At 56.1% G+C, this 18,399-nt stretch overlaps 1 protein-coding gene across 1 annotated transcript in view; it reads right to left on the reverse strand.

Annotated features, from left to right (window-relative positions):
• Positions 1-3,977: 3,977 nt before the first annotated feature.
• Positions 3,978-18,399, reverse strand: part of SNTG2 (syntrophin gamma 2) — an 81,452-nt gene continuing 67,030 nt past the window's right edge. The window contains exons 14-17 of the mRNA XM_068973664.1: positions 13,771-13,977; positions 11,137-11,229; positions 9,611-9,721; positions 3,978-4,100 (exon numbers count right to left, since the gene is read on the reverse strand). Of these exons, the coding sequence (XP_068829765.1) occupies positions 3,978-4,100; positions 9,611-9,721; positions 11,137-11,229; positions 13,771-13,977 (534 nt within the window). The remainder of the gene's footprint in view (positions 4,101-9,610; positions 9,722-11,136; positions 11,230-13,770; positions 13,978-18,399) is intronic.

Here is an 18,399-nt window from a genome sequence, read left to right on the forward strand (position 1 = left end):
GGGTGGGGGCAGGGGTCAGCCATGTCCTCCAAGGCTGGGCGGCAGTGGGTGCTCCTGGGGGCCAGCGGGGGGTGAGCCTGGGGAGGGTGGGGTGGGGGCAAGAGTCAGCCATGTCCTCTGAGGCCAGGCGTGAGTGGGTGCTCCTGGGGGCCAGCGGGGGTGTGAGCCTGGGGAGGGTGGGGTGGGGGCAGGGGTCAGCCATGTCCTCCAAGGCCAGGCATGAGTGGGTTCTCCTTGTGGCCAGCGGGGGTGTGAGCCTGGGGAGGGTGGGGTGGGGGCAGGGGTCAGCCATGTCCTCCAAGGCTGGGCGGCAGTGGGTGCTCCTGGGGGCCAGCGGGGGGTGAGCCTGGGGAGGGTGGGGTGGGGGCAGGGGTCAGCCATGTCCTCCAAGGCTGGGTGGCAGTGGGTGCTCCTGGGGGCCAGCGGGGGTGAGCCTGGGGAGGGTGGGGTGGGGGCAAGAGTCAGCCATGTCCTCTGAGGCCAGGCGTGAGTGGGTGCTCCTGGGGGCCAGCGGGGGTGAGCCTGGGGAGGGTGGGGTGGGGGCAGGGGTCAGCCATGTCCTCCAAGGCCAGGCATGAGTGGGTGCTCCTGGGGGCCAGCGAGGGGGTGAGCCTGGGGAGGGTGGGGTGGGGGCAGGGGTCAGCCATGTCCTCCAAGGCCAGGCATGAGTGGGTTCTCCTTGTGGCCAGTGGGGGAGTGAGCCTGGGGAGGGTGGGGTGGGGGCGGGGTTCAGCCATGTCCTCCAAGGCTGGGCGTGAGTGGGTGCTCCTGGGGGCCAGCGGGGGGTGAGCCTGGGGAGGGTGGGGTGGGGGCAAGAGTCAGCCATGTCCTCTGAGGCCAGGCGTGAGTGGGTGCTCCTGGGGGCCAGCAGGGGTGTGAGTCTGGGGAGGGTGGGGTGGGGGCAGGGGTCAGCTATGTCCTCCAAGGCCAGGCATGAGTGGGTTCTCCTTGTGGCCAGCGGGGGAGTGAGCCTGGGGAGGGTGGGGTGGGGGCGGGGGTCAGCCATGTCCTCCGAGGCCAGGCGTCAGTGGTTCTCTTGGGGGCCAGCAGGAGGGGACCCTGGGACGGTGGAGCAGGGCAGGGGTCAGCTGTGACGTCAGTTCTCTGGGGAGAGCAGAGTGTATCATCCACAGAGGTGTTGCTGGACGGACCTGGGCCCAGTTCCTGGGATCACACATCCTCTGAGACCTCAGCGCCCAGGTGCCCACAAGAGTGCCTGGACCAATGCCTTCGACCTTTCAGAATCAGAGGACGCTCTGTCCAGGCTGAGGAGAAAGGCCCAGAAAGGCTCTGTAAGGGCGGCGTTCGCATCACCTCTATTGCTCACAATTTCTGCCACAAGGACATGAGATAAGAAAGCAACTCTGTTTAAAATTCTGTTAAAGATAGAAGGAATTTTTAAAAAGTTCTCCCTTAGGCTTAGTCATGAGTGACTGACTTGCTGGGACATGAAGAGAGTTGATGTGGAGGGCATATTCGGCTCTCGCCGATGAGAATCCTGAATAAACTCAAACCTGCAATGAAGTGTCCTTAGCCTTACTGCAACGCGAAGGAAGTTTACATTCTCACCCAGGCTGCTGGAGGAGACTGCACGTTGAAACTGCGTGATTCTACTCAGTCACTGCAAAGTCAAATTACAAGTATTTCTAGATTTTACGTACAAGTGCCTATGTTTTCTGTAAGCCAGGAGTTCCCCCCACTCACCGATCTTCAATAACTTTGCAAAATGAGTTTTCTGAATGTAGAAGCTTGACAACAAGGATGAAGATTGAATGCTGTAGAAAGGACACATTAGAATCCAGGAGTCCACGCTGAAAGGGCTCTGTGGCGAAAAGCCCTGCACTCCAGGTTTGTGTTTCCTTGCAGCAAAACTGGGGCAACTTCCCCGGGAAGCAGTATAGTCTCCTGGTGAGAGGATTTACAGAAACCACGGGCTGAGCAAACGTGGACACGTGTTTCCCAGGCCAGGCGCCTGGAGGAAGGGTGGGACGTTGCACGCGTGTGACCGCGTGCTCCTCCTGGAACATCCTGATGAGGCCCTGCCTTCCTTTCTATTTTCACACGAGGAAGCGAGGCTCAGAGATGCCGATGACCCTGCCAACAGGCGGATGCCCCCCTGGTGCTGGTCTGAAGGAGACTGTCACGAGGATGGCCATCTCCCCGGACCCGCCCTGTCCCACCCTGCTCACCCCGAGCCCAAGCGGGTGTCCCCATCATCTGTGGGCCCAGCCCCCCTCACAGGCTCATCCTCCTGGGCCCCCATCCGGCTTCCCAGGCATCCTCATCCTGCATCCCTGTGGTCCTTCCAGCCCCGGGGACACCTCACCGCATGGCCTGGCCTGACCACGCGGCATACCGTGACTGTTCCCGCCTCTGCGAGACATGTTTACATCATGTTATTCTCCGAGTGATGATCCCCATCTCGTCCGTGAGCACTGGCCCCTTTTCTGGCTCATGGTGGAGTAACAAGGCCACGGTTCCTCTCATCACCAGGTCAGAGGTGGAGTAAGATGCAGGCCTTACTTGTATCTGACTGTTTAACCCACTGTAACGCACATGGATTATTTTATAATGAATAGTGAGTTGAAATGTGCATTCCGTTTAATTCAATTTAATGACAAATACCCAATACTTTGTGTGCTAGAATATTTGTACATAAAATAAACTCACAATTTTGGATGTATTTTGTGATGTATTCTCTATGATAAAAGTGAATTTTATCAGCCCAGGTGGACAAGAAATTAGTCTTCCCTTTAAATTACGCTGGGCTGACTTTATCCCGGGGTTTAGCCTGTTAGGAGCTTTGCACAGTGTCCACTGTGTGTTTCCAGCAATCCTCTTTCTGATTGACTTCCCTGCACTTCCAGTGGGTGGCCGGTGTCCCCTCTGCCCCACGGCGGGTCTGCAAGGCAGCCAAATAGCACGGTGTCCACTTGTCCAAGGCGGCCACAGTGGTGGAAAGGCCTCCTGAGATGGGCGCCCTGTGTACACAGCCCTGTGTCCAGCAGGGACACAGCTACAGAGAGAAAAAGGCTTTTCCATGTGAAGTCAAGTTGGCTGTCAGTGACCTCGGCATCTTTGTGTCCTTTTCTTTTTGAAATATTAGTGTGCAAATGGGCCTCCCAGGTGGCTCAGCGGTCAAGAATCTGCCTGCAGTGCAAGAAACTGGGTTTGATCCTTGGTTAGGAAGATCCCCTGGAGGGGGAACAGGAAGATCCCCTGGAGGGGGAACAGGGGGAACAGGAAAGGACCACCCACTCCAGGGTTCTAGCCTGGAGAATGCCAGGGGCAGAGGAGCCTGGCAGGCTGCAGCCCATGGGGTTGCAAATAGTCGGACTTGACTGGGCACACCCAAAGTCCCAGCGTATCCCTCCCTGCCAGCCTTTCCCCTTTGGTGACTGGGTCTGCTTTCTGCGTCTGTGAGCCGGTTTCTGTCCTGTAGCTGAGCTCCTCTGATTTAAGCTTCCACATGTGCGCGACCTCGCCGGGTCTTTGTCTTTCCCTGACTCTGTGCTCAGTGTCGCCACCTGCAGCTGATGGAGGCACAGGACTGTATTTGACGTCCTGGGGTAAATTAATGAAATTCAAAGGAAGACTTTTCATTCTTGGGGAAAATAAATGTGGTGAGCTCTTGGCATTTCCTGGCATAGGCTTTCTGAAAATAAAGTGTGGGTTTCAGCCGTGTGGGGTGCAGCGTGAGCTGCTGGTGCCTCCATGCGGTCTGAGAAACGTGGGTGAGGGAGTGTTTCAACGCGGAGTTGAGTTTTCTCAACCACAGCTCTGCCTGAGGGGAGGCTGCCTCCCCCGTCAGAGTGATCAAGGCTGACTCGTCTCTGGAAACTAGTGACATATTTTATTGGTATCACAACTATAGGATCATTATAAAATCACACAAAGTGGCACCATTGTGCAGGAAATAGTCATCTCTTAAGAAAATAGTTTAACTTTCAGCAGTCCACGGAAGCTCCGCTCAGCTGCTACATGTATCTTCCGGCGATGCTCTGAGTGTCCATGAACGCGGGGTCCACGGACGCCACCTTCGCAGCCATGAAGGAGTGGACGCAGTGCAGGACGGCCGTCAGGTCCTGGAACTCCAGCTCCTGCCAGAAAAGCGCAACGTGCTTACACCGAGCGCAGCGCGGTGCAGCACAGAACTCTTGCAGGCGCTGCGCTCTCAGGCCACTAGCAGTGGGCTCAGAACAAATACGCACAGAGCAGGAAGCGCTGCCGCCAGCACGGACACGCGGGGTTCGGGGGGCTTCGTGCACGGACATCCTGACTGATGGGGTGAACTCCCGATTTCTGGGAACTAACGTGGGCTGGCACTCAGGTCCTCCGTGCGGAACCCTGAGTCCATCTGTGTTGGGTCCTCAGCCTCCACAAAGCCTGAAGCTCACGGTGGTCCCTGCCTGGATGTCACACAGCCGGGCTCACTGTGTCACAATTTAGGAGACGGAATCTGGCTTCACCTGCACATGTGCGAATATACATGCACAAATGCGCCCCTGTACAGGTGTGCACGTGTCTGCGTATGTGTGTGCACGAGTCTGCGTGTGTGTGCACGTGTCTGCATGTGTGTGCACACGTGTCTGCGTGTGTGTGCATGTGTCTGCGTATGTGTGTGCACGTATCTGCGTATGTGCATGTGTCTGCATGTGTGTGCGCACGAGTCTGCGTGTGTGTGCACGTGTCTGCGTATGTGTGTGCACGTGTCTGCGCGTGTGTGCACGTGTCTGTGTGTATGTGTACACGTGTCTGTGTGTGTGTGCACGTGTCTGCATGTGTGTGCGCACGTGTCTGCGTGTATGTGTGCACGTGTCTGCGTATGTGTGCACACGTGTCTGCGTGTGTGCACACATGTCTGCGTGTATGTGTGCACGTGTCTGCATATGTGTGTGCACGTGTCTGCATATGTGTGTGCACGTGTCTGCATGTGTGTGCGCACGTGTCTGCGTGTATGTGTGCACGTGTCTGCGTATGTGTGCGCACGTGTCTGCGTATGTGTGCGCACGTGTCTGCGTGTATGTGTGCACGTGTCTGCGTATGTGTGCACACGTGTCTGCGTGTGTGCGCACATGTCTGCGTGTATGTGTGCACGTGTCTGCGTATGTGTGCACGTGTCTGCGTGTATGTGCACGTGTCTGCATATGTGTGCGCACGAGTCTGCGTGTGTGTGCGCACGTGTCTGCGGGTATGTGTGCGCGTGTCTGCATATGTGTGCGCACGTGTCTGCGTCTGCACACGTGTCTGCGTCTGTGTGTGCACGTGTCTGCGCGTATGTGTGCACGTGTATATGTGTGCACGTGTCTGCACGTGTGTGTGCACGTGTGTGTGCACGTGTCTGCGCGTGTGTGTGCACGTGTATATGTGTGCACATGTCTGCGTGTGTGCGCGTGTGTATATGTGTGCACGTGTCTGCATGTGTGCGCACGTGTCTGCATGTGTGCGCACGTGTCTGCGTGTGTGCGCACGAGTCTGCGTGTGTGCGCGCACGTGTCTGCGTGTGTGCGCGCACGAGTCTGCGTGTGTGTGTGCACGTGTCTGCGGGTATGTGTGCGCGTGTCTGCATATGTGTGCGCACGTGTCTGCGTCTGCGCACGTGTCTGCGTCTGTGTGTGCACGTGTCTGCGCGCATGTGTGCACGTGTCTGCGCGTATGTGTGCACGTGTCTGCGCGTATGTGTGCACGTGTCTGCACGTGTGTGTGCACGTGTCTGCGCGTGTGTGCACGTGTATATGTGTGCACATGTCTGCGTGTGTGCGCGTGTGTATATGTGTGCACGTGTCTGCGTGTGTGCGCACGAGTCTGCGTGTGTGTGCGCATGTCTGCGTGTGTGTGCACGTGTCTGCACGTGTGTGCGCGCATGTCTGCGTGTGTGTGCACGTGTCTGCACGTGTCTGCACGTGTCTGCGCGTGTGTGTGCACGTGTATATGTGTGCACATGTCTGCGTGTGTGCGCGTGTGTATATGTGTGCACGTGTCTGCGTGTGTGCGCACGAGTCTGCGTGTGTGTGCGCATGTCTGCGTGTGTGTGTGCACGTGTCTGCGTGTATGTGTGCACATGTCTGCGTCTGTGTGTGCACGTGTCTGTGTGTATGTGTGCACGTGTCTGCGCATATGTGTGCACGTGTCTGCGCGTATGTGTGCACGTGTATATGCGTGCACGTGTCTGCACGTGTGTATGCATGTGTCTGCGTGTGTGCATGTGTGCGCACGTGTCTGCGTGTGTGCACGTGTATGTGTGTGCACATGTCTGCGCGTGTGTGCACGTGTATGTGTGTGTGCGCACATGTCTGTGTATGTGTGCGCACGTGTATATGTGTGCACGTGTCTGCACGTAAGTGTGTGCACGTGTCTGCACGTGTGTGTGCACGTGTATATGTGTGCACGTGTCTGCGTGTGTGTGCACGTGTCTGTGTGCATGTGTGCACATTTCTTCGTGTATGTGTGTGCACGTGTGTGCGTGTATGTGTGCACAGGTGTGCACGTGTCCGTGTGCACGTGTTTATGTGTGCACGTGTCTGCGTGTATGTGTGCACGTGTCTGCATATGTGTGTTCACGTGTCTGTGTATATGTGCACCTGTGTGCATGTGCACAGCGTGCTGCAGGCATCCATGCACATGTGTGCACATGCGTGCATGCGCGTGTGCTGCTTCTGGGGTCAGGCAGCTCCAGCAGGGAGCTGGCAGCCGGGCTCAGCCCCTGCTCTAACCCTGCTCCAGGCAGGGAGCTGGCGGCCGGGCTCAGCCGCTGCTCTAACCCTGCCGCCCAGCACAGAAGTGTCGGACTCAGCCCCTGCTCTAACCCTGCCATCCAGGCAGGGAGCCAGCGGCCGGGCTCAGCCCCTGCTCTAACTCTGTTGCCCAGGCAGGGAGCTGGGAGCTGGGCTCAGCCCCTGCTCTAACCCTGACATGTAGGCAGGGAGCTGGCAGCCAGCATGCAAGTGTCAGGCTCAGCCCCTACTCTAACCCTGCTGCCCAGGCAGGGAGCTGGCAGCCGGGCTCATCCCCTGCTCTAACCCTGCCACGCAGCACACGTGTCGGACTCAGCCCCTGCTCTAACCCTGCCGTCCAGGCAGGGAGCTGGTGGCCAGCGCGTGAGTGTCAGGCTCAGCCCCTGCTCTAACCCTGCCACCCAGGCAGTCTCCTCTGCAATTCATTCATCCTAAGGATCTAGATTTTTTATTAAACTCCTTTAACGTTTCATTGTGGCTGAAATACTGAGTTTAAATATGATCTGCAGCTTAGTCTAATTACCAACTTCTGAATGTTTTAATACCTTGATCTTTTCCTTAATTAGGTAAAACTCTCAGGAAGCCGAGCGGGTCTGCACTGAGCTGTCAGACTACAAAGAACTAGGTTCCTGAACTTGAGGAAACACTCCTTCTCTCACGAGCCTCACTCTCGGGAATGCTGCGTCTCTCACAAGGGTGATGCTTTCAATCAACGTATGAGTGTGAACGTCGCCTGCGCGGCCTCCGTCAATCTCTGGCAATCGCACTTCTTCGTGGAGCCACCCACGTTGCCCTCTCACGGCACACACAGCGGATGCTCACCAGAAAATGCTGTGAGACGGCAGAGGGCCTTCGGACGAGCAGCGGCCGCCCCGGGCTCTTAGCTCTCCCGGAGCGCAATCTAATGGCCCGACGCCCGAAGCAGTGAAGAAGTGAAGTCGCTCAGTCGTGTCCGACTCCTTGAGATCCAATGGACCGTAGCCTACAAGGCTCCTCTGTCCATGGAATTTTCCAGGCAAGAATACTGGAGCGGGTTGCCATTTCCTTCTCCAGGGGATCTTCCCCACTCAGGGATCGGACCCAGGTCTCTCGCATTGCAGGCAGACGCTTTATCCTCTGAGCCACCAGGGAAGCCTGAGGAGGGCTCTAAAGTCTTCTGTAACTAAGAGCAGAGCTTCCACTAGGCTGTGGGAATCCACACTTTGCTGCTGCTCAGTCCCTCAGTCGGGGCCAGTTCCTTGCAATCCCGTGGGCTGCAGCACGCCAGGCGTCTCTGTCCATCACCAAGTCCCGAAGCGTGCTCAAACTCACGCCCATCGAGTGGGTGATGCCATCCAACCACCTCATCCTCTGTCATCCCCTTCTCCTGCTGTCCCCAATCCCTCCCAGCATCAGGATCTTTTCTAATCAGTCAGCTCTTCGCATCAGGTGGCCAAAGTACTGGAGTTTCAGCTTCAACATCAGGCTTTTCAATGAATATTCAGGACTGATTTCCTTTAAGATTGACTGGTTGGATCTCCTTGCAGTCCAAGGGACTCTCAAGAGTCTTCTCCAGCACCACAGTTCATAAGTGTGAATTCTTCGGCGCTTAATCTTCTTTATGGTTCAAATCTCATATCTGTACATGACTACTGGAAAAACCATAGCTTTGACGAGACAGTCATTTGTTGACAAAGTGACGTCTCTGCTTTTTAATGTGCTGTCTAGGTTGGTCACAGCTTTTCTTCCAAGGAGCAAGCGTCTTTTAATTTCATGGCTACAGTCACTGTCCACAGTGAATACAAACTGTATTTCAAAGGAAGCCTTAACCACTGTCTTTCCCAAAGAATTAAACGTGGAGATTGAGCAAAGCTATACTTGAAAGAGATGACTGTTAAATAAATGAATGATGCCTAATGTAAATGAATATCCTGTGTAATTTTCCTCTGAAAATGTCCCAAACAAATACAACTAAACGTGACACTCTCTAGGAATAACCGTGCACAGAACAGTTTCTTATGTCTTGTTCTCCGGGAACTCACATCAGGGCACAGCCACTTTCTGGTTCTCATAATACGAAGGCTCACACATCTGGGGTGGAGACAGGCCCACCAGGGGTCAGGTGTGGGTCTTCCACTCGGGGGCTTCGTGACCCAGCTCTGCTCCGAGCCGCAGCGCTGCTGGGGGCTGTGGTGTAAGCGCTCCCAAGGCACTGACGACGGGCTGGCAGAGTTCAGAAAATTCCTCGAGTGGCTCCCTGTGGGGAGGTGTGGCAACGTGGGCCAGGCCCGCGCAGCCGGGTGGAGGCAGCCGGGGTTCCCTGCACACCCTCAGCAGCCTGCGTCCAGCACCAGAGGCCGTGGGGGAAGGACAGCGTCCGGTCAGCTCCCGGTCAGCTCCGGGCCTCTCCCACCCAGCGGTTGGCAGAGCAGCCTCAGGGCGGCCAGGGCTGTGTCCCCAGGCCGGGTGATGCTGGGCTCTGACCTGGATGCGGGTGGGTGCACCTCCCCTCTCTCCACATAACTTGTTATGTCCAGATCCTTTGAATTTACAGAGCAGTGTGTCCTTAGTATCACAGGTAAGTCATCACATAATGCAATTTGTACAACTCTTCCCTTAAAAATTGACTTCTGTATGTTTAACCATTGATTTCCTGCTAATATTTACTAAGAAACTTGTGCTTTTCGGTGGAATCAAGTAATGGGTTTCAATGACTACAGTTTTAGGATATTAAGGCCTCTAACAGGAGACACACCCTGGGTCCCCATGACACCCTGGCTGACTCTGAGGAGGGTTCACACTTGCATTCTGGTGATTCCACAGGCCAGGGGAACCGCACGCCCAGCCCCGGGCACCCGGTTCACTTAGGCAAGGCTGCACCGTGGACGAGTCCCTACCTTCATCTCGATCTGCTTGGTGTCCAGACTCTGAAACAGCAGCTTCACCCGACTTTTCCCGTCGTCGGAAGACCCCTTCAGCTGGGAGAACTTGAACCTCCAGAGCACAGTCTGTAAAGGAAGGCAGTCCTTAGTGCTTTAGACCCAGGAGCACATTTATTCAGTTAACATCAGCCAGTGCTGTTAAAGAACCTAAGCAAATGCAGACGCCTGCCGGGTTATCTGTGTGCAGAGACGCCCGTTCGGTTACCTGTGTCACACACGCCCGCTCGGTTACCTGTGTGCACAGACGCCCGCTGGGTTACCTGTGTGCACACATGTCTGCTGGGTTACCTGTGTGCACAGACGCCAGCTGGGTTACCTGTGTGCACAGACGCCTGCTCGGTTACCTGTGTGCACAGACGCCCGCTCGGTTACCTGTGTGCACACATGCCTGCTGGGTTACCTGTGTGCACAGACGCCCGCTTGGTTACCTTGGTACACAGGTTTCTGCTTGGTTTCCTGTGTCACACACGCCTGCTGGGTTATCTGTGTGCATAGACACCTGCTCGGTTACCTGTGTGCACAGACGCCTGCTCGGTTACCTGTGTCACACATGCCTGCTGGGTTATCCGTGTGCACAGACGCCTGCTCGGTTACCTGTGTGCACAGATGCCCGCTCAGTTACCTGTGTGCACAGATGCCTGCTCGGTTACCTGTGTGCACAGACGCCCACTCGGTTATCTGTGTCACACATGCCTGCTGGGTTACCAGTGTGCACACATGCCTGCTGGGTTACCTGTGTTATACACACCTGCTGGGTTACCTGTGTGCACAGATGGCTGTTGGGTTATCTGTGTACACACACACCTGCTCAGTTACCTGTGTGCACACATGCCTGCTGGGTTACCTGTGTGCACAGATGCCTGTTGAGTTATCTGTGTACACACACACCTGCTCGGTTATCTGTGTCACACACACCTGCTGGGTTACCAGTGTACACAGATACCTGTTGGGTTACCTGTGTACACACACGCCTGCTCAGTTATCTGTGTACACACACACCTGCTGGGTTACCTGTGTCGCTGAGGAAACTGCTCTGAGAACATCACTCGGTGTCGGGTCAGATTTGACTATGAAAAGGAAAAACTCAGCAGTGGTAACTTTCTAGGAACCACCTGCAGAATCATTATCTACACAGAATCATGAATGGCTGCTAAGGCTCGCACGTGAAAGTGAACACTCCCCGCTCATCAGTTAAAGGGTCCACAGTGGTGCTTAGAAAGAAGTCCTTGTTATTTATTGGGCACGGACGTCACGGTCACACTGACTGGCTCCTGTTGGCTGATGCGGTGGCAGCCCCGTCTGGCTCTGGGCCTGTGAGGTGCTGGGGCCCTGAGCTCTCAGAGAGAGGGTCACCACGAAGGAGCCCGTGCAGAGGACACGGCCGTAGGGCTGGTGGTGCCGCAGCCATGGACGGGCGTCACAGCCCTGAAATGTAACGCACGCCCCGCCCACCGGCCCGCCCCCGGCTGCTCGGCACGTGCCTTGGTCTTGCTGTCGAAACAGGTGAACCCAAGAGCGACGTCCGCCGTGAAGCACAGCGTGTCCCCTTGCCCGCCGCACGCACAGGTTTTGGACTAGAAAAAAGATCAATTGTGGGAAAATATCTTTTTAAAATGAAGCTTCACATTGATCGGGTGGCTTCAGTATCCTCTGCAGAAGGAAATGGCAGCCCACTCCAGGACCCTTGCCTGGAAAATCTCAGGGAAACAGGAGCCTGGTGGGCTGCAGCCCATGGGGTCGCCAAGAGTCGGGCACGCCTGAGTGACAGACACTTACACTCACACTATTCGCCCCCATCAAAACCTGCTTTTATTTATTTTTTTTCAAAACCTGCTTTTAGAAACCCGAAGCGCTCGGAGGTCCCTGGGACAGGCTCTTGTGGCGCCTCCCGCGCTGGTCCGCCGGCAGGTGCAGAAGCCGCACCGTCAGCAGAGGTGCCGGTCTTAGCAAAGTGGAGCCCGACGCGTCCTCCAGAGACACTCTAACCCCAGACCACAACTCCCCGTGATGCCACTTGTCCCCATCACGTGAATGAGCGCACGCTCTGCTCCTACAGGCAAGCCTGCAAGTGCATCCCGAGACACGAGGCCCGGCTGCGCTCGGGAGACTTTCTGAGGGGTCTGACCCAGAACAAGAGCAAAGGACAGACGCAGCAGAGACTCCACTGAGCTCTGCGCCCAGGGCCGCGGGAAGGAGGCTGCTGTGGGGGTGGGTGGGGCGGGCGGGGCGACCCCGACAGGCTCAGGGTTTGCGAGCATCAGCCGATCGATGCCCACAGCTCCTAGCACTGCCGGCTGAGTGTGAGCAGCAGAGGCGTGGTCGGTGCTCCGGAGGCTGCTCTTCTGTCCAATTCTCAGCTAAGCGCACGGATCCTGGCACAGCGGTGGTGACGCCAGGCATGCCAGACCCACGAGGCAGGAGCTAAGGGTGAGCCCTCCAGCCCCCGGGGGACGGCGCGCCTTCCAGTTCTGTTTCAGGAGACAGTTCCTCCCGCAGTGACATTTCTGGGCTACATTTCCTGTGTCCTTCCATAACACCTTTGGGGAATCGGGTCAACACCGAGAGATACTTGAGCCAACTTGCTGAGGAGGACACTCCCTGTGAAAGGATAAGGTAAGTTTCCCCAGGCAAGCTTCTGCCCCTGTGGCAAAATGGCTCCTGGAAGACGATGCTATCGGGGGGCGGGACCCCCTGTGCAAGGGCGCTGCGCCGGCTGGGGACATGCTCCTCCCTCTGAGGCAGGGGCGATAACTGGGAGGAAGCTGCGGTCAGACCCACCTGCTGACCCTCGAGAGTCTCCAGGGAGGCAGGGGCGGCTGGAGATCACCTGGGGTGTGGGTGGTGCAGCGCCTGTGTGGAAGCGGATTCTGGTGCATGGGCACAGGGGCTGATGCGGGCCATTGTGGGGTCCTCCCCGGAGTCTGTGAGTGCGGGCTCAGCTCCCCCACCCGCCCTGGAACCCCAGGCTGAGCAGGGGATCACGAGGGGACTCGGGCCCAGCCACCAGAAGGCCAGCCCTGGGCCCCTCACACTCCACGGCTAGCTGCATCAGGACGCAGCCTCACCGCCAGCATCTAGCGACCTCCACACAGGTGGGGCCTGGCCGCCGGCGGGGCCAGGGACCAGCCCTCCAGCAGTGTGCCCCCCGCAGTCAGCCCTGTCTGCACGAAGGCACCCATCCTCGCTGGAGCGCACAGCTCCGGTGTCCAGGGGGCTGTGTGCCGCTGGAGCCTCAGGACACCTCCAAGGCTGGGAAAAGTAACCGGCCCACCTAAGACACAGGCACACAGAACTGGGCGAATTGAGGGAACAAAGGAATGTTTCCCCAGGGACGGAGTAAGAGGATCCCGAGAAGGACTAAGCAAAGTGGAGATAAGAGATCCGCCCAACAGAGCTCAAGGTAATGACCGGAAAGACGCTGAGAGAACTTGGGGAGGAGATGACGCAGGGAGAGGTTTACCAAAGAGCCAGGGACATAGAGAAGGAGCAAGGAGAGCTGAGAAGTTAGAAATACGCCGGGAGGAGCCCTCAGGAGATTAGACGGCACGGGAGCAGGGCAGGACGCGGGAGCACGGCAGCGGCAACCATCCACGCTGAGCAGAAAGAGTGGTGAAACGAGGGCAGTTTAAGAGAGCTCTGGGACGACTTCGGGGTCATTATTTTTCACATGATAAGGTCTCAGGAGGGGACTGCTCCATCCACACACACCTCGAGCTGTGGGATTTATCTCCTGTACCGAGGAGGGAGAAACGACCCAAACACTTGAGTGTGTTATGCTCCTCGTTGGGTCAGTGAGTGTGAGGAAGGGCCATCAAGTGCTTGAAGAAATGCCAAGCGTCCAGGGACTGCTCAGGAAACATGGTGGAACCCAGCTGTGCCCTCAGTGAGGGGCTTCCCTTGGCTGGCATCCAGGCCCCTTCCTCACGCTGAACACTGGGGTGAACGAGATGAAAACGCCCACCTTGCTTCCTTCCATGACCTCCCAAGGCGGCTCCCGACACGGTGGATCCGGGGATCTGGGCAGGGTCCCCCCGGCTTCTGCAGACGCGTGATTCCCGGAATTACCACCATGCCAGCTCTGATTCAGGTCGCTCAGAGATGAGCAGGCCGCTTACCCCCGTCCTCTGCACGGCCCGGAAGGTGGCTCTCTGGAAGGACAGCTCCCAGGCAGCCAGCTCACTGCCCAGCTCCACACCGAACACGCGGCTCCCGCCGTGGCCCACGAGGACACTGAAGCAGAAGGGCGCGTGGTCCCCGCTGTCGGGGTCCTGGAGGCCCGGGCAGAGGCTGGCTTGCGCCCAGCAGTTGTCTGGGAGCCAAAGCTGAAAGAGACAGGGGTGACGCCAGTTAGAGGGGGTGGCCCCTGGGACCTGCCTGGGCCGCGCTCCGCAGGGGACCCCCCGCGGCAGAAGGCCCCCGACACCGCTGCGGCAGAGACAAGCCTGTAAGGTGACGCCCGTGCGTCGGCTGTGTCCCGCTCCCGACACGCCGCAAGCGCCTTTCACCTGCACTATCAGTGACCAGTTTCTGTTTCCACGTCTAGCTTCCAGGACAAAGATAAAAGTGAAGTGTTTGTGCTGAATTCAGTGAGACCCCCCAGCTGCGCCCCGAGGCCGTGACCTCAGCCGCGGAGGCAAAGAAAGCTGCTGCTGCTGCGAAGTCGCTTCAGTCGTGTCCGACTCTGTGTGACCCCAGAGACGGCGGCCCACCAGGCTCTGCCGTCCCTGGGATTCTCCAGGCACAGAAAGCTACATGCAGGAAATAGGACATCCGGTCATGAGCCAAGAAGAGCAAGCCTTCCTTCGGTCACGGACCTGACTTCTCAGAAACTCTGTCCACAGCCACCGGCCTTGAGTGGCAGGACCGACCACCAAAGAAGGGAAGAAGGACCCTTAGCAAGTGTCTGTGTGGGGGACACTGCAGCTGAGTTCTTTCCTACACTGGGTGTGGTTTAGGGGGCTGGGCATTTCAGTAGAATAAAAACAGGCTTTTGGGCTAGACAGGCAACACTTGGGACCTTCCCGGCCAACTGCCAGCTGTTGACCTTGAGATTTCACTTCTCTCCGAGCCTCCCTCTCGAAGTGCAAGTCTCGGGCTAATTAAGGGACGGCAGCAATGAGGCTGCGGCTCCTGCAGCCTCACCCCGCGGCTCACGTTCCGTTTACGCCGAGCGCGCCGGCCGTCAGGCAGCGTTGCGGGGGCACAGAGAGCGAGCACGTCCAACACGCAGTGCCCGGGCTCCCGAGCGCGGCAGCGACCGCACAAGCAGCGTCCTGCTTCCAGCCGCCCACCCCGAGGCGCCCCCTGTCCCAGACCCTGTGAAGACAGAGACCACCTAACGATCACTCTTCGGAAAACAAAATGCAAAGACTATTTTAAAAATCACCTGAGTGGAGAAGGAAATGGCGGCCCACTCCAGTGTTCTTGCCTGGGAAATCCCACGGACAGCCTGGTGGGCTGGCACAGAGTCAGACACAACTTAGTGGCTGAACAACGGCGATAACGACGAAGACGGACAAGCTCTGCAGGGCCGTGGCGCCGGCGCCCCCGCAGCTTCGCCTGCTGTCTCTGCAGCGCTTTCATCTCTGCTGTGGCCATTTAATCGTTTGAGCTGGGTGCTGCATTTGTGCAAAACCCTTGTTTGGATTGTGTAAATGTGAAAAATACCAAAACAATTGTGAAAAGAAAAATTAATCTGTGATCCCAAGCTGAAGGTAACCTGGAAAATTAGCACATTCATCATGTCTGACCGCCTTAAAAAAAATTACCTGGATTTTTCCTGCTTCTATTTATTAGAAAATATTATAGCCGAAATATAGGAAATTTAAAAGACAGATAATTCCATTTTGACTGCCTTTTTGTTATGTAATTTGTTTTTACAGCCCCTCCAGGCAATGTCTCCAGACTCCAAATCCCTGGTGGCTCAGCTGGTGAAGCGTCTGCCTACAATGCGGGAGACCCAGGTTCGATCCCTGGGTGGAGAAGATCCCTGGAGGAGAAAATGGCAACCCACTCCAGTATTCTTGCCTGAAAAATTCCATGGGTGGAGGAGCCTGGTAGGCTACATACAGTCCATGGGGTCGTGAAGAGTTGGATGCAGCTGAGCAACTTCATTTCTTTCTTTCTTTCACGCCTCTTTGTATACATAATTCTATAAATGTGATTTTAATGGAGTACTTAAAATACACGGCCACACTGAAACTTTATTTCTCAATGGTTTTTGAACAATTCATCCAACGTTCACTAATTTAAAACATCACTGAATATTTCCGTGTGCACAGCTATCTGACTCTTGTGACTTTCCCGTGTAGAGTCGGCTCCTAAGACTGAGTTCGTCTGATGGAGCAGTCACGTGCGTGTGAGTCTTCATCTGAATGGACAAACCTCAGCTCTATGTGCAAGAACAAAGCGAAGAATTAAAAACAGCCTTTGCCCAACCCAAGAAATCCCCGGGGAAGGGGACTTAAGGGTTTCGCAGATGTGGCTACTTCCTGCAACTAAACCTGTTGAGCCCCACCAAAAAACGGCGCGACGCTGGTGCCGAGACATGGGTGAGGTCACTGACCATGCGCAGCTCAGCCCCAGGTGCCGCCCGTGGCCCTTCTGGAGACAACAAGCTCAGTTCTTACGAACTGCAACGTCTCATTATGACTGAAGGCTGGGATCAACGACAAAACTAAGGTCCCTGAGCCGCTGTGGAGACTAAGTGGGCCCCCATGCCTTTCCCACGGCCTCAACCGCTGCCCCCGCCCCGTGCCCACTGCCGCCACCTCCCCAGGTCTGCCACCCTCGGAGCAGCCGTCTGAGTCCTCTCTCCGCCCCTGGAGATGGAGATCTCGTTAAAGCCGCCACCAGCGCTGTGGTGCCCTCCACGCCCCTGGAGGGTGAAGGCCCAGGAAGTCACCCTCCCTCCGAGGGGCCCAACCAAACTGCAAAACTATCTCCACCTATGGAGACACCGCAGAGGCCCTTTCCCTTTGTGGGGGGTGACCAGGGGCTGGAGGTGGGGCCCACCTGGCCCACGCTCGCCTCCTCATGCAGCTCAGGGGCCCCCTGCCCCTTGTTCTAGGGGAGCTGAGGTCAGTCTGCCCGCACTGAGCATCGTCCCTGTCCAGCTTGGATGGGTACGGTTTCTTCCAGCAGGACCTGAGGAGGGTCCTGCCATTATTCACACGGGTCCAGTGAGCAGCAGTTGGAGAACAGGTCCCAGAAGGGAAGCTAGAGAGCTTCCTGCAAGGCTGGCGGTGCCGACAAGCGAGACCAGCCCACACTCACAGGTGGGATTTCCAAGCCGAAGCGCTGCTTGCATTTTGATAGAGACTTCCTCCCATCGGCACCAACCTTTCCATCTTTGACACTCTAGGCGGCAAACATACCACTTCATGATTTTCACTTGCATTTCTTTTTTCATTTCTGTTAAAAGATTTTTATTATTGGAGTAAGGTTGAGTTAGGGCTTCAGTGGTAAAGGTGGGAAAGAATAGGCTCGGTGGTAAATAATTCATCTGCTAATGCAAGAGATGTGGCTTCGATCCTTGGGTTGGGAAGACCCCCTGGCAGAGGAAATGGCAACCCACTCCAGTATTTTTGCCTGGAAATCCCATGGACAGAGGAGCCTGGCGGGCTACAGTCCACGGGGTTGAAAAACAGTCAGACGCACTGAGCAGGCACACACACGGGGCTGATTCCCAATGCTGTGTTAGCTTCAGGCGCACAGCGAGGCGATGCCGTTACACAGACGTGGGCGAGCTCTGCTGCAATGTCGCGTCCGACTCTGGGATCTCATGGACTGCAGCACTCCAGGCCCTTCACTGTTTCCTTCACGATTTCCCCGAGTTTGCTCAAATTCACGTCTGCTGAGCTGGCTATGCTACCGAACCATCTCACCCTTTGCCTCCCCTTTCTCCTTTCCCAGCATCAGGGTCTTTTCGAATGAGTCAGCTCTTCGCATCAGATGGCCAAAGTATTGGAGCTTCAGCTTCAGCACCAGTCCTTCCAATGAATATTCAGGGTTGACTTATACACGTCTCTATGATGTTTCAGATCGTTTTCCCATTTAGGTTGTTCCAGAATATGAAGCAGAGTTCCCTGTGGTACACAATACGTCCGTGTTGGTTATCAGAATGCAGGCCGTCCACATTCTTTGCCCCAGAAATTCCACCCTACACATTTTTCTTGGTTATGTACTTGCACTCATGCAAAATGAGTTATTACATTGTTCGTAATTTCAAAAAAGGGAACAAATTAAATATTCCTTGATAAGGGCTTGGTAAAATAAAGTATGATATATTCATGGAATTAAATACTAGTCAGCGGTATTAAAGAGGGGTCACCTCTTTGTGTATATTGAAGATCCGCAAGTTAAACCGCAGAGCAAAAAGTGATGTGAGGGTTAGTGCATACGCTTCCGTTTGCAGAGGGAAGAAAGAATCATGTATATAAAGTAAAATAGGGTTCAGCTACGCTTCGGGCCATGGGAACCTGGGCCCCTCCGCCTCTGGCGAGGCTTCTGGAAGTTACTCCCGAGTCTGTGCTTCGGAGCCTCAGCTGGAAGACGGGCACTACGAGGATTCCCTCCTGGGGGGTGTGGGGGGCAGGACTAACTCAGGAGGGAGACGGGGCGCTCAGCGAAGGGAAGACACCGTTACCAAGCTCCTCTGCCAAACAGGTGCGTAACTTTAGTTCCACTGAGAAATGCAGAAGGGATGCTCCTATGTGGGGCGGGGGGTATCCATGCAGGGATGC

The sequence above is a fragment of the Capricornis sumatraensis genome, chromosome 6 (assembly GCF_032405125.1).
Source record: "Capricornis sumatraensis isolate serow.1 chromosome 6, serow.2, whole genome shotgun sequence".
NCBI classification, from domain to species: Eukaryota; Metazoa; Chordata; class Mammalia; order Artiodactyla; family Bovidae; genus Capricornis; species Capricornis sumatraensis.